This window comes from Orbicella faveolata, unplaced genomic scaffold, assembly GCF_042242905.1.
Source record: "Orbicella faveolata isolate gen_17 unplaced genomic scaffold, um_ofav_v1 contig_48, whole genome shotgun sequence".
Classification (NCBI taxonomy): domain Eukaryota; kingdom Metazoa; phylum Cnidaria; class Anthozoa; order Scleractinia; family Merulinidae; genus Orbicella; species Orbicella faveolata.
The window spans coordinates 6,630,079-6,646,132 of NW_028301578.1; the positions used below are offsets into that span (position 1 = coordinate 6,630,079).

Here is a 16,054-nt window from a genome sequence, read left to right on the forward strand (position 1 = left end):
AGCGTTAGTTTCGTCCGTAAGAGAACAATGAAAATGTAATGAGGCTTAGTGCTGCATGCAGCCGAGTGCTGTAATCCGAAAATTTAACAGACCTGTTTGTTACTGTTACCGATGATCCTGAGTTCTGTATGGGAACAACCCTGCTCTGCATTGACACTCCTTACATCCTTCTTCCCTCTGGCAGCATTTTGTACCATTTAGGTAAAGTAGTCACGACTAACCAGACTTTGGGACAGCAGTGAAAGGTATGAAGAAGCCTTCTTTCTGTATCTCAGCGTCTGAGAGGAATATAAGCTGGGCGTAGTTGCCAGTTACAATAACGTCTGCCCCAAGTTGCTCACCACAGATAACGCCAAATTCCTCGTTGTGCTCATTAGTTATCTTTAAATACGGTTGTCATATCTTAAAGTAGAGAAAAAAATGCAACGCAGAGGAATGTGGACAGAGAGTCGCAGATATTTTACTTAAGTGACTTATAATTTCAGTCTAGTCTAACCTGATCATTAGTAAGACCATTTATGGTTATGCGCGCTGAAGAGTGCTTCTGGCTTTTGTGTTCTCCAAAGTCCCGCCGACATCATGACTCGATGATGTACGTTAAAGCATGATCAACTGACAATTACTACTGCACACGCTCGTTGAATTTCAGAGCCCAAACATGACCTTACGCGTTTGACTGCCAAAACGGTTAACCTGACATGATACCAGAAGCCAAAACATGGAATCGTTCAAGCCCCAGTAAGCCCTGTCTTTCTCAAGGAATCCTTCAATAAAAGGAAAACCAGGGAGCGTCGTAGCCTACGCTAGAGATTCCAAACACATAAGAAAATTGTGTGTGGGTCTGGATAGAGTTTAACTGAAGCTGAGAACTGGTCACACTGTCAAGACCGCAAGGTTTATATTATGTCCGTAGAGCCCTCGCGCCTGGTCAATAATGTATTCAACATAAAATATCGAGCTCTGTTTGATTAGAATATAATATTCAACATAATGACAGTAATCTTTCCACTTACTCGCATTTTGAATCATACTCCATATCAAATTCGTGAAAAAAAAGAGTTTCATCGCCATATCGAGTGGAATGGGAACCGAGTAATTACAATCCATGTTTGGTGGATAGTCGTTTGGGTAACCAGGACTGGTCAGTGTGTGGTAAACAACAGAACCACATTCTATCTTCTCTACAAAATTAAATTGAATCTTAACGTAAACCTCCACTTTTTGCATAATCGTACTGTTCGGCTTATTTCGAGCTAGCTGTACTTGAGGCGACCAGAAAACTAAGACGGCCCTGAAATAATGTTAAGTAAACGCTGTTTAGCATGGGCGATAAAAAGGGCAGGGCACTTTTGTCCGAGTTGATCTCAAACTTTCGTAACTTGAACAACACTCAAGCTACAGTGGTCAAAATTTGTGTCTTTTCCGGAAACATCTTGGTGTTATGGTGGTTTGATCATGTGACCTTTCACCAGTTCTTTTTCCTTTCAATAAATTAAAGCATCTTGGTATCATTTTGTTATGTTCTCGAATGATTACGACAGAGGTGCAGAAAAACATGAAAAGAAAAAAATTCTCCCTCCCTGTTGCAAGACACGTAATCATACATGCATGTCGCAGGAGAGTAATATAAAATTAATGTTCATACGACAATAAAGTCTGTAACAGGCACTATCGGAAAAGTTGACAATTTTACAAACTTATGAATAAGCCTGGTTTTAATTACTATACGACATAATTACAAGCATAAGGCATAAGTATAACGGTAGTAAGGACACCCACAATACAAACATAAGCAGGTAGACATGCGCAGAATGGATAACTGTCTTATTTTCGGTTCCTTACCTCCTCGATACACTAAAACAAGATGGCGGACTTAAGCTTATGTTATGCTTACAGCAGCGCGCTCTCACCTGAAATAAGAATAAGCACAAGGACAAGAAGAACAAAAACTTTTGTTCTTTTCTGCTTGTTCTTATGCTTATGCTGTGCGCGTCCTCGCTCCAGTTATGCTTATAGGGGGTTCATGCTGACGTCATTATTTCCATTTTCAGTCATTAGCATACGGCTTTGCTTACAATATGAAACATGTTAGATATGAATTGACTCCAGTAAGCAGAAGAGCTGTTGAAACTTTTAAATACACGGTGAAATGTTTAGCTCTTTGGGTGCAATATTCAATGAAAAGTGGTCTAACAAAAACTGCAAAATTTCTGGGTGACAAAAGCGCTAATGAGATCACACATTCTTTGTAAAGTTTTGAGTTTTTAAGCCTGTGTTGCACAAAAAGTATTCAATACATCAGGCTCATATTCATTGGCGGAGTTAATCGTACTATGACCTTTCAATATTCAGAACTGATTTATTTGTAGCGCCAACAGAAACTGAATTGCTTATGCTAATGAGACGAATACTGTAAACAAGGATTCCCCTATACTTGTGCTTGTGGTAATGTCGTAGTAAAAACCAGACTTTATGTACATTACATCAGACGTTCTTTTGGGACAAACTTATACAAAGTCGATCAGATCAAGTGTCCAATGTAAAAAAGGACTTTTTTGATTGTACTCACCAAGTTTTGGAACAACAATGAAAGATATATTGAATCCTTTCTTCTGAACCTCAGAATCTGAATGGAGTATCAGTAGGGCGAAGTCACCGGTCACAACAACGTCTGTCCAATAACGCCAACCACATATCATACCAAATGTCTCACCTTCCTCATTTGTAATCTTCAAGTAGTCATAGCTTCATTAACAGAAAAATAAAATGAGTTACGTTGCATATGGTGCATCTTAGGGGAAAATGAGGTGCCTTTTCACGTTTATCAATTGTCATCTAATTATTTTAGTATAAATCCACTACTCGTTCAAAACTTTATCTAAATCCTCTTCACAGACACTTCGAAAACGCAAAGAAGCGGCCGCCAGTTTGTTAACAAGCGCTCACAGCTGGGTTGCTCACTATCTACAACAGAATAGAGAGTGAGTAGCGTAGCCAATCAGCGAACAGCATCCGTGGTAGAATGTTAGTAGACCTATATGCTAATATAAATCAGAATATATAATTATAGGGATATCGTGACATAACATTTTTAATAGGTTCGTGTTCGATCACTCGCATGTTGGATGATACTCCACATCAAAATCGTGAAAGTAAATCTTCATCGCCATGTCGTCTGGAATAGGTACCGAGTAATTACAATCCAAATTGTTTGGGTAGCTGTTTGGATATCCAGGACTTAACAGCGTATTGCTGACAACTGACCCACCCTCTGTGAAACCAAAAATATATACGAAACAGTGAATCGAAATGTAATTCCCAAATTTAAGGTACATTTAGCGTGGATTGCTGTCTTGTCAAACTGGGATCATCTTGACCAGCTTATTTAGCTCACCTTGTAAAGCGAGTACGCCGTCCTTTACTCTGATCATAAGCAGGACTAATAAAAATGTCCACAGAATCAAAAGACATTTTCAACTGTCACCCTGGTGGCCAAGTATTATATCTTTTGCACTATCCAAGACAGTGATGATGTACCCTTTGACGGCTCTCCTTCTTTACTTAAAAACAAATTAAATACTTCACAACAAATAGCAGTTTCAACAAAAAGTGGAAAGACTTTATTGAGGTTGTTTTCGTTTTACTTACTTAGTCAAGTTGTTAATTAATTTAATTAATTCTTAATTTAGTAATTGTTTCTTTTTTTTTTGCAACGTACCTACTCAAAATGTTGTACTTTGTAATAGTTTGTAATTCTTCTTTGTTTGTATTTTTGTAACACACATCATTATCTTCTGTATTATCTTTTTTATCTCCTTTTACTGTCCTATTGTAGTTCATGTTGTATTGATAATAATAATAATAATAATAATAATAATAATAATAGAAAAAAATGTCACTCTCATGTTTTTTAGGTAGCTTTTATCCATACGCGAGGATCTTTGGTTTCGAGCCTTCACTCCTGGGGATGAAAAAAGGCATAAATCGAAAAGAAAATGGTACGTTGGTACAGCCAAAGTCTGTATACGACTCAGTTGGCCCACCAGGCCGGCGATTATCGTCGGTTTCTTTAGCATGAAGCGATTACGAGTATTTTTACTTCCTCCTTGATTGGATGCTTTCCATCGTAGAGTTTCCCCCAGCATTAAACTCACCGGTACCCATTTATACACCTGGGTGGAGAGAAGCACTGTGAGAGTAAAGTGTCTTGCCCAAGAACGCAACACAATGTCCCCGGCCAGGGCCGAGCCCGGACCGCTCGATCCGGAGTCGAGCGCAATAACCATGAGGCTACCGCGCCTCCCTAAAGGTCACGAGGACTCCGTTATAAATAATGCGAAATGAGAAACTGTTCGTTTTTTGTAAAAGACAATATGAAGCTAGCGTGAGATGCCTTTAGAATCAAAATAATTTGGTTCCCTTTACATAAAACCAGTGAACTTTTAAATGACAAATTTTGAACTTTCACTTATTTCAAAGTATTTCAAAAATGACGTTTTTGACGATTTTCCGAAGATTTTAGAACACTTTCCGAAGTCGATTTTCGAAGATTCTCTCAGACTTATCCAACGGCCACACGAACGTTTACGAATATTATTAGAAGCTTTCCTTCCGATTCATTCCCGAGTGCTGCAGCCGAAGTAGATGAACTCGCGGCTTGCTTTCTTGATATTGAAGCCTCAGAAGAACCAAAAAAATGTAATGTAAAGAAATGTAAGTGACGGAATAAAACAGAGACAGCAAGAAAAAAAAAATGTTTACTTCCTCCGTAAGATTTGCAAAACTTTGTGTATCAACTTGGTTCACAGCTGTGATACTAGCTGTAGTAGACTTCGACCTGCTTACTAGCAACTGATTTTGAGTCAGGGTATTAGTACATTTCCGTCTTGTTTAGCGAGCCTTATACTTACAATTTAAATCGCTAGAATATTGTTCAGCCATCAAGTTGAACAGATCACTTTCCCAGGTCAGGAGCTGTTACATGAGACAGGGCCCTAGCTTGAGCTACAACTAAAGGAACAAACAGCAGATCATAATGGATAGAAATTACGGAGTGCATACTGATATTCTGAAAAAGTTGCTGTGTTTTTTTTTTTTTTCAATGATTTTACGCACAACGTAATAGGACTGAGAAAAGCCAGCAGCTAGGACTGAGAAAACAAGTTACAGGTAAACTAGGTAACATTTTTTATGTTTACCAAAGTCAGTACCTAGAACTTGCCAGTCGAAAGGGAAAATTGACAGGAAACGGAAGTCTCAATTCTCGTTTCACAAGTAACGCCTCACGCCTGCAAACTCTGTATCAGACAAGCACGCTTCGTGACTCCCAAAAGTATCAATTACGAACCTTTTTCTTGCTGACTGAAATTAGCCTTGGCTTTAGGCAAATCACCGTGGGCAGGTGCAAATGTAGGGAGAACACAGCAGGTGCAAAAGAATTGTACGCGCCGTGGGTTTCGTTTTAATTAAGGTTTTTCCTCCTTTCTGAATCGTTTAATGAAGTTGTCACGGACCAAAAAATAGTTTACGACCACCGAATGATCGACTGACTGCCTGACTGACTGACTGACTGACTGACTGGCTGACTGACTGACTGACTGACTGACTGGCTGACTGGCTGACTGACTAGCAGACTGACTGACTGACTGACTGGCTGACTGACTGGCTGACTGACTGACTGACTGACTGACTGACTGGCTGACTGGCTGGCTGGCTGGCTGGCTGACTGACTGGCTGACTGACTGACTGACTGGCTGACTGACTGACTGACTGACTGGCTGGCTGGCTGACTGACTGACTGACTGACTGACTGACTGACTGACTGACTGACCGGACCGAACGGGGGAATTATTTCTTCCCCAACGAACTGCCATAACTCATTCTAGTTACCCTATCATTTGTTAAAAAAGGAATGTCAAGCCTTGATATTTCAAATTAATGTGACAAATTGTTTCTATAAGTTTATCTTAAACTGCCCTACCTCAGAGACTGGTAAAGTTGCTTCAAGAAAATCGTAAAATAAAATACTTTTTCACATCATAAAGAATCCATTAAAATAAAGTAAGACGAAATCTTTAAATTATCTTCAATTTACCGACAGATATTTTGACGTCCAGCCTATCCAAGTTCCATTTGCCATTTTCAATCATACCAAAGTATAGAAATGATCTATATACTTGCACACAGCAGTTTATTTTGACACTTGAGGTTAAAATTCGAAGGCAATTGCTTCCAATCATAAAACAGCGGCGTCTATTCAAGCCGAAGTAATTTGAAAATCTGATAACCCTTTTAATTTGCATTTGAAAAGGGACGCCGCATTCGTCAAACATAACTTAAACAAATCGCTGCACTGATGACCAGCTGGTCCTTTCCCTTGACTGTCTTTTTTGAACGTTGAGTTACTAATTATAGCACTGTAGACATTTTCTGACCCACGGATAGCCCACTCACGGGCAATTTGTCCGTTGTGTGTTATTTCCCCCAGCCAGGTACTCTACAAAGCTCCGCCCCTAAGTCCAACCCCTTACCTTTTTGTATTCCATTTTGACAGAAAAGGTACCCTTAACGTATACCTTTAATTAAATAAGGTAACCCTTCTACAAGCTTTTATAACAGAACCAGCCCGTATTATGAATAAATCGCCAAAAAAGGAGATCATGTAGTGCTTACTCTGCTTAATTAATCATATGATACAGCCATAAGGTGTGTCTGTTCGGAATATTTTAGTTAAAAGCCCTTTTAACTATCTAAGTGACGGATTTTCCGACACTCTCAGATAACCCAAGTGGTGAAATCCGTACCCTTTTATATACCTACAGCCTGTAAAAGGTACCCTTTTCGGGGATTTTTCGGGCTGAACCTCCCCATAAAGGCCATTATAGGGAGTGCCCCTTGGGGGTAGGGGGGGCTATTTTCAAGACCTATGTTTCCTTTTTTCTAAGGCCCAGCACATGGGAAGAGATACCAGATATATTTGTCCAAATCTCTACTACGCATCGACATTCCGTGATGTGACACGCTACCATCACGCCACGCAATCGGCTACCCAGCCTCACGCAAGCATTGCCTGTGACATTAACCTAATGCGCGAACAAAGACATCTTTTTCCTTTAACTTTGTGCATCAAGATGCTGTCGTCGACACTTTGTCTGGCGTCTCTCCTGCTTTTCTTCCCTGAGCTGGCAAGCTCTCTTGATTGCTCCAGTAACTCGCAGGATCCAAGTTACAAGCCGTTCCCGCAGAATGTTACTCCCGTTGAATTTCACACCCGTATGGAGATCAGCCTGAAACACAGGAATGTAACGTATTTTGTGGATGAGCGATACGATGCTGACAAAGAAAGAGGAACCTTCACTCTGATAGCGGATAAATACGACTTTGAAACATATTACGACAAATCCAAGAATGAGATCGCCAATTTATTTCTAGACGACTGCAAGAGCTTTACATGGTAAGTTTAACCTTTATGTTAGAGTCAATTGCTGCAGTTCTAACTTGCGTGAAGCCTTTGGGAGTGCCCATTCAAATATCATTCGTTACATTGACTTTTTTCATCAAAATAAATTTTGTAGTGTGGTTTAATGATTATATGCTGAAACCCTTCGGTCAGTTTGTGCCTGGTGTGTGACTAAACTTACAAATCAACTGCATGGAGACTGCTCTTACATTCAAAGAGGTTTTAACTTCTGTTTTTGTCAAGTCTGTAAACCGTCGCCGTAGTGGTGTAGTGAAATCAAGACGTCAGTTAGTTGAGCCCCGACATTATTCATGTAAGCCTGTTACTTACAAATCGGACTGTTTTCCCTATTCATATGCAAACAGACCAAATTCAGGGATTATCCGTATAAGTATAGAGGAAGAGATTAAGAAGTCCTCGTTTTAAGAAGCTACGGTGACCCATAAGTTTATAATAAATTGTCTGTTTAGAGAAGATCCCCTCTCACCCCCGAGTCGTCGGGTCGTCTAATTTCAGACCTGTGGAACTGGAGCAATAACTAAAACACGATGTAAGAGAGTACAACTCAGTCATGTCCGTCAAAGATTGTTCCGTGGATTAAGTCTCCTAGGTTGCTTTGCAGCGGTTCAGTGCTCTCACAGTAACACACAAGTTGCGTTCATAAGAAATTTACTGTCTGCAGCTCAGGTACATTTCTGCTGTCCGTATAATAGATGGTTCCGTGGTACAGACATTTTATGTTAAAACTCACTGAAATTTGGCAGGATCTGTTCGTGATAGCAGAGTGGTCTCCCAACCGACTGAGGAGAGGTGCTAGCAATTTTAGCGGTATTTTATGACGATTTCTTGCCATCTTTGTTTGTTATCCTCGGACATACGTCAAACAAACTTGGTTTCCACTCCCTGAAACTTTCAGGTGCGATTCTTTTAGTCTAGTATTGAGAGTATTTTTTTTTTATTTTTTTTTATTTTTTCATAATTCTGCAGGACGCAAGCTAGATATGATCGATATAGATGTCGTTTTCCACCCAGCGAAAGCTCCTTGAAGCTGATTGGCGACGCTTGCAGCGCGACTGTTGTCTTGGACTTGGTGTACAGAAACAAGACTCAGAATGCAAGATACCTTGGAAGAAAAACCGTTCGCAATATCCCAGTTCAAGGATGGCGAATATGTAAAAACGAAACCGCCATGGACTACTGGTAAGGTTTTGTCTCGACCAGAATTTTTTTTTTTTTAAATTCACACTACATCCTCACAGCAGCATCAGTCGAAAGTCTTTTCCATTGCAGAAACTAGAGCTCCGGGGCCAACGTTTGAAATTTACCCCTCGCGAGATATATTTTCCATATTTCGCGTGATTTTAGGCGAGCATTCATGCATTCCAAGGGGGTGTTACGAGATAACCTATAGGAAGAAAACAGATGGTTAAAGTTATTTAGGGATCCGAGCTCAGTTTTTATGTAACAGAATCCACCTAAAATACGATCCTGTCTTTTAAGCCTGGTTCACACTTGTCGGATAAGAATAGCACTAGTAAAATAAGTAGGTTCCCACTTCTCCTTGTGCTTGCGCTTACGCTTATTTCGCTAGTGTTATGCTTATCTGACAAGTGTGAACCTGGCTTCATGGATCAGTTAGTATAAACCATAAGCGTGACAAATCCCCTTTATGACCACTTTGTTTGCAACAGAATTACATAACATAACGTAACATAACATAACATAATATAACATAACAGACATGACCTACATGACCCCGCTAAAGGACCAGTTCGTCTATCAAAGAATTACCTTTAATGGCGTGACGTGACCTTAAAATAAAATAATAATAATAAAAGTAAATTAATAAATATAATTACAATATTTAAAGAGGAAGCCCCATCTATCCTGGCAGAATTGGAATTTGGAGATGTTGGTTTTTGTGGAGGTCGAGGAAAACCGGAAAACACCTTTAAGATCATTTCTATCTAACAGGATCCCCTAAAATCGCGTAAATAATACAAAGTGGTGTGAAAAGCAACTCGGTGAAGCTATTTCTATAGATCATGGCGTTACCTATAATCTGCCTAATTGTCTTTAACAGAATCACCTAAAATAGCATACCTTAGCCCCAGAAAGACTCGTTAAGCTTACATGGACTCCACCCCCCCCCCCCCCCACCCCTTAAGGCCGTATCCATTCAAAGGCCAAGGTCTTGATCGACTGTTTCGACCATGCGCCTATCCATACACTTAACCTCATTGAAACCAGATAACTCTGCCTTACAGTGGTCGTCGTATAGAAGTTCTGCTTTATTCCTCATCCCGGGTTCTCATCTATAACTCTTCCCAGGTTCTCCGTCAATGGCTGGTTGCACACGTCTGGAAACACCCCCGCCCCAGTTGTTGTTGAAGCCCGGCCTCAAAGCGCGGTAAATCTCAGTGGAGGAATCATTCATTCGTACAGTTTTCTCGATTTTTTCTTTATCGATCCTGAATTTCAACCGCAAAGAGAAATCTGGTGTCGAGGGGCTGTATATCCTCCCCCTCTACCAAAACTCCCTCGGAGATTCGACGTCAACCTGGAGTACGTGAACTCAAATTCCACTCGTATTTGGGGGAAACGGGTAGGTAAAAACCCTCGAGGGGAATCCCAAATATAGAGGACGGGGCTGCTCAGCGGAGATTTTGAAAAGAACCCTACGAAGTACCAAATCCTTTTTTTTATCAGCGTGGCTTGACTTTGTCCCTTTTTCACCACTAAGAGGTACCAATTCTGAAACAATACTTTTCACTGACATTGATTTATTTCGCCTCAATACCCTGCAAGGTACAGCGAAAGCTCCCGCTGTGAGCCTTTGAGGCTGAGCACCCCAAGAGGTACCAAACCCTTAATTTTAACCCCTGAAAGGTATGTCGAGCACCCCTGTCCTTGTTATATTGGAGTCTCTTCGGGTAAAATACTTCGTAGCCTCCAAGGCAGACTCTCTTAGGGTTCGTTACGCGTCGCTATATATACAGTTAAAGCTTTAGCGAAAAGAAAGTCACCGTGAAAGTGAGGTGTCTTCGGGGGGGGGGGGGCTTCTCTACAAGGTTTTGTACGGGGAGGCTCCCCCCCGAGGTCCAACCTCTTACCCTTTTGTATACCATTTTGGCCGAAAAGGTATCCCTTTCGTATGCTTTAATTGAAAAAAGGTACTCCTTTCTCATGCTTTCATATCTAACCCGTATTATGAATAGATCGCCAAAACAAAAGATAGTCTTCTTTTCATTTTCATGTTATCCCTAATAAACATGATACAGCCATAAGGAACGTCTGTTCGAAATATTTTAATTAAAGTCCCTTCAAAATAACTAAAAATGATCTCGCTGTTTTAACAAAAAGTCCGCACTTTTACCTTGGTTCTACCGATCCATGGATGAACTTGGGAGGTTGCCGGGAGAGCACTCAAACCACTTAACCCTTTCAGTCCCAAATTCACAACGTTCATATTCTCCCTACTGACAGCCATACAGTTCTTTTAATATCAGTTCTGAGAATTTGGTGTTAGATGAAAGCATTACCACTTAACTGATGATTGTCTTTATTCTCGTCACCTGTTTTCTTGATACTGTATTGGTATTCTAATGAGAAATTACTTTTTGATAACTGCCGGGATTTATAGGGATAAGACTATCACTGTGCACCCCGACTTTGTACCTGTTGAGATTTCTTGTTCTACAATGCTCTACAAGACTGAAGGTCTGTGTTCGTCTGTCGTTTTAATAGGAATATTATGACCTCGATAAACAACTCTACAGAGTTGATTATAACGGACGCCCGAATCGACCGTCGAGTAATGAACCGGGAGTTGCTATCCGGGACATGGAAAATAGGAACAGTACCTTCTACAACAGAAAGACAGGTGAGAAGATTTGAATTAATAGTTTCCCCAAAAAGTAGCGCAGTTTTGGCAAAAAAAAAAAAAAACCAAAAAAAGAAATGCAAAAGTTGATAAACTTGTTCAATGTCACTGTGTTAGTGTGTATCTATATTTAAATCAAAGCTTTCTCTTCCACACTCACACTTCAACAACAACTTCTATTATGACTTTTATTATGACTCGCATATACTTCCTGTTGTGACAATGCTGCAAGATGAATGTTGAAGTAGACTTCCGTTAGCCAGCAGGTAGAGACGTTTGAAAACAGGGCTGACTTTCGAGGTTATATGCCGACGGTTCTGCATGTTTCCCGCTCTCTTATGAGCACTGTATAGTTGGAAATCAAAAACATATTACCAATATTGCACATTATATGTACAGGCCCACTTAACGATAAGCGGGTACGTAATAAGTAAATATACCTATACCACCTTGATGAAATCGTGATATTCTGGACGCAGCATTTATTGGTAAACGGCTATTTAGCATGGTTGGAGTAAACCTGTTCCAGGCTCTCGGTAGTTAGGGACGAGGGCAAAAAGAGGCGAGTGAGTAAAAAACAAGCAAACAAACAAACAAACAAACAAACAAAAAACCACGGGGGACTGACGCAAGGATGGGAAGGGCCTCGCCTCAGTCCCCCCCTCGTTTTCTCTCTCGCTGGCCCTCTTTTCTCCTCAACTACCGATATCCGCTGGAACAGGCTAGGCTGGAGTGGGATGAAGGTAACCAAAGCGCCCGCGATGATTTCAAGACGTCCTTACGAAAACAGCATTCGAACTCAAGTGGTCAGACTTTTTGAATTTAACTAACGATTGTCAGGTGGTGTGTCACGCGACTAAAAGTTTCTAACGCAACCATATTTTCAAAGCTAAAAGGGTCTTTTGCCCAAAATTGGTGTTTATTTAAGTTTAATTTGGAGATTTCAACGTCTGTACATTTCTTGTATCCTTATATCTTGGGACAATTTTGGGGCAGTTTTGAAACTTATAAAATGATGGCGGATCCCTGATGGTCGATGACTAGAAAATACGTTATTTTAGCGTTTTGCGACGTAACGATTGACAGGCGACTATTTAACAATTAGACCCGTAGCCCGCAAGGGCTACGGGTCAATAGCCCATGAGGCAAAGCCGAATGGGCTATTAACCCGTGGCCCTTGAAGGCGAAGGGTCTAATTCTTTTTGCTAACTTTATTATTCTGTTCGACTAGTTGGGTGATACTAAAACAATTAGACCCTTCGCCCTTAAGGGCCACGGGTCAATAGCCCACCCGTAGCCCTTGCGTGCTACAGATCAAATTATTAATTAGTAAATAAGCTGTGTATACAAAAGTGCCTCCCCCAACCCCTAACGCTCCCCTCCCCTCCTTTCCCCGTGGCCCCTGATTGATAAAAATCCCAGGCGGAATAGGGTAGGCCCAGTCTCCAGCCGTGGCTGTTTCGGTGCGCCCGCGATCCTTGGGTTGGAGAGGATCCCGGGCGCGCCTAGAAATAGGGTTGATGGGGAAAATAGGGTACTCCGCTGTCCAGCTCTTGTTATTTCTACGTCAAAGAATAAATAATAACTTTAAAATACTGTAACTTAATTTCCAGGAAGTTGCCAAGAAATTGTCCTAGAGAGCGTAAAGCCAACGCTGATAGCCGGAAAGTACCACTTCAGAATCAATACGCCGTTTGGTAAAATGCAGTTGTTTGAAGATCAAGATGCGAAACCTGTTTACCAAGGAAAAGCTACTGCGCGGGGAATCAAATGTGACGTGTGGAGACAGACTCGAGTCAACTGGCCTGGAGAATATAAGTCTAGAATGATTTGGAGGTGGTACTTTACTCAATCGCCTCAACAGCCGGTAAGATTTCGCCTCCATGTTCGTCAGTCGTTCATCAGATTCCGCCTCCATGTTCATCAAAGTAGCCCAGATTCGAATCTTGGGCATGCAAGTCGCATGTTCAGAGCGGAAAAATGTAATAAGCATGCGCGAGTTTTGGCTGCACTCCAGGGATCCAAGTTTGATAAACTGGCGGGAATTTTGTCGACTGTGTAAACAAAAAAAAAAGTTACGAACTTTATACGCTTTCCCGCTTTTCCGGTAAGAAGCAAAATTTTCACGTCACCTGGAAAGCTGGTGTATTGTTTTCGTAGGGGAATCCTTTTTTAAGGACAAAATTAACCTACAGAAGTTTTCTGAACCCTTTATTTCCCCGCGGTATACAAGAAATTTCGGTGCGAAGACACATTTTTTTCCACACACCTTCTGCTAGTTATTGCATCCATACCAAAACACCACTGAATATATAAGCAAGAGATCCTCTCAGGAGGCGGGGGAGACTTTATTAACAGTGAAATGCCGAAGAAAAAATTCATGCTTGACCAAGTATGAAAAAATCAACCGACCGACATTCCCGCGTACTTTACTACAGTCCGCCGTTCTTTCTACCATGGCAGCCTGCATTATTACCTGAGCCCAGAAGTAGTGCTAACGATGCACAGAAAGCTGTGCAGTACATCTTTCCGCTCTGAAAGTCGGATGTAGATCGAGCTTGTTAACTTGCCCTAACCTTTCTGCGAAAGTATTTCCAGTTCAAGTTGCGGGAATCTTAAAAACGAATGAACATGTTCGTAGAATGACTTTTGTTTTCTTTTCAGGTTCCCGTTAGGTTGGAGATAGAAGGAAACATAACGATAAACGCAACGGCAGAAGATGAGTTTGAGTCCAACGTCAACTTCTACTTGTTTGAGTGGCGTTACCCTTCTCCTGATGCATTCAGCGTATCCTCTCTGTGTCCCAAAGAGCCAACGACACAGAAGCAAACCCGGTTATCTTCAGGAGCGGTGGCCGGGGTAGCGATCGCTTGTGTTGTGCTCGGTTTGTTAGTAGGAGTCTTGCTGGTTTACATTGCTTACAAGAGAATGAGCGCAGCTAGAATGGGACCTCCGCCGGTGAGATTCCCTTAGAATTGTGTTCATCTCGTTAAAACAAAGTTGTAAAAGCAGCAAGCAGATAGCGTAAGAGAAGGAAGCAAATTATAAAATCCTCTTTAGACTGTATTTTTTTTTTTTTTTTTTTCACTCCTGATCGCGAGAACTTTGTGCCCTTGCCATCCAACCTATGTGTATCCAAAAGTATTTTTTTAAAGTATGGTGCTAAAAGCATTTGAACTTGATTATTTTAGCGCTAATCACGTGCCAGTCATGACGTCACAGAATGTCAAAATGACGTGATACATATCCGCTATCTTGTTTTTCAAAAATATGTTTTGGGTTTTTTTTTTTAAGTCGGAACAGCTCTACAACTGATTGAAAAAGGGGTTGCAAGAAACGAAACGAATTTGAAAAAAATCATCATGAAATCCAAATTCGAGCAAAGAAGAGAAATTAAGCTAAACAAAAACACCAAATTTGAAAATCACAATTTGATCACTTAACCTGGAATGCTATTTTCTAAAAAAAACCTTAAAATTACCCCGGGCACTCTGTGGGCACTTTGATAAACAAACGATATGATTAGAAATCTGAATAGACTGGTTCTAAATGAGCATATGAATAAACTGGGCACGATATGTAAAATGAAGTTGGGTTGTCACTGCCGTGCTATGAGAATTTTTAAGAATTGTTTTTTTCAGAATGTAGTATCATGAAATAAGTACAGGTTATCGCACGAATGCGAGTGCAATTAAGGATTTGCACTACGGGTCATATTTGAAAATTCTCTCAAAAATGAACGAGCCTTACAGCGAGTGCAGTTTGAATGAATTCTCAAAATATCACGAGTAGTGTAAATCCTTAATTCCTCGAGCTTTCTGCGATCACTCATTTAGTTTATGACTGAGAAAATTGCTGACGCGCCCGCGCTAATTTTCGCTGCAGTGCAAAGTAAGTAAGAATTAACGATAAATTAGCGGGCTCTTAGCAAATCTCAATGAAGCAATTTTCTCAGTCATAAAAATAAAGTCGGTAATTATGCTTATCATCTTTGCTATCGCTATACAATAAAACATGTTTGTTATGTAATGTCATCGTTCTCATTGCCAATCTTTTTCATCTGTCGTCTTTATGGTGGCTCTGTAGATCAGTTTAGACCCTCGTCATTTTCCAAACGTTTAATGGTCTAGTAATAACAACCGAAATATTACATTTACTTCAGTTCTGCCTTCGTCCGTTCTCTCCTACACTTTTGTTGTAAACGTGTAGGTTGTCTTCGAAGTTGTTATGAGTAAATTTATTTCCCGATGATTGAACAAACGGGAAACGTAGTACAGTAAATAAAGAAGTTGCGAGTCTTTGTACAAATCAGTAACAAACATCTCCAAAGTCAGTTCAATACATCTCAGTTTTGCTTGGCCTCCATCTCCTCTTCCTGATAAGGTTGGACATCTCGTTGGCTTCTATTCTGTTTTCGCCCTGGCCGCCAGTACACCCAGAAAGTACCATTTTCTTCGGTTAATCCAACTGAACGAGTGCATCTCCTCTCAGTGTAAGGGAGGAATGGTCTGCAGTCTTAACAGGATATGCTTTGCTTGTTCTTGATACCCTTCTCGTGAAGACAGCTCCTCACAGCTCGGAACAGGACAGGATGGGTGAATCGATCGACTCGGTGCGCTTCCGATGATGGCGACGGTTATCTTTCTGAGGCTATTCTCCAGCTCTGTCGTGTTGAGATTACGTAAACCTCGTCCATATTTGAAAAAAAAAAT

At 40.8% G+C, this 16,054-nt stretch overlaps 1 protein-coding gene and 1 pseudogene across 1 annotated transcript; one reads left to right on the forward strand and one right to left on the reverse strand.

Moving 5' to 3' along the window:
* Positions 1–736: 736 nt before the first annotated feature.
* Positions 737–3,840, reverse strand: LOC149096205 (CUB and peptidase domain-containing protein 1-like; annotated as a pseudogene).
* Positions 3,841–6,953: 3,113 nt separating this feature from the next.
* Positions 6,954–15,371, forward strand: LOC110063821 (uncharacterized). Its single transcript, XM_020770817.2, has 6 exons — positions 6,954–7,453; positions 8,447–8,659; positions 9,791–10,064; positions 11,207–11,342; positions 12,956–13,209; positions 14,007–15,371. The coding sequence occupies exons 1-6, from the start codon at positions 6,954–6,956 to the stop codon at positions 14,313–14,315; spliced, it is 1,686 nt and encodes a 561-aa protein (XP_020626476.1). The 3' UTR covers positions 14,316–15,371.
* Positions 15,372–16,054: the final 683 nt, after the last annotated feature.

Bases quoted from the DNA above. Each gene is read 5' to 3' on its own strand.
- LOC110063821 (XM_020770817.2), top strand. From the start codon at position 6,954: ATGGGAAGAGATACCAGATATATTTGTCCAAATCTCTACTACGCATCG. The intron at 7,454-8,446 runs GTAAGTTTAACC...ATAATTCTGCAG, and splicing joins GACTGCAAGAGCTTTACATG to GACGCAAGCTAGATATGATC. The intron at 10,065-11,206 runs GTAGGTAAAAAC...TCGTTTTAATAG, and splicing joins CTCGTATTTGGGGGAAACGG to GAATATTATGACCTCGATAA.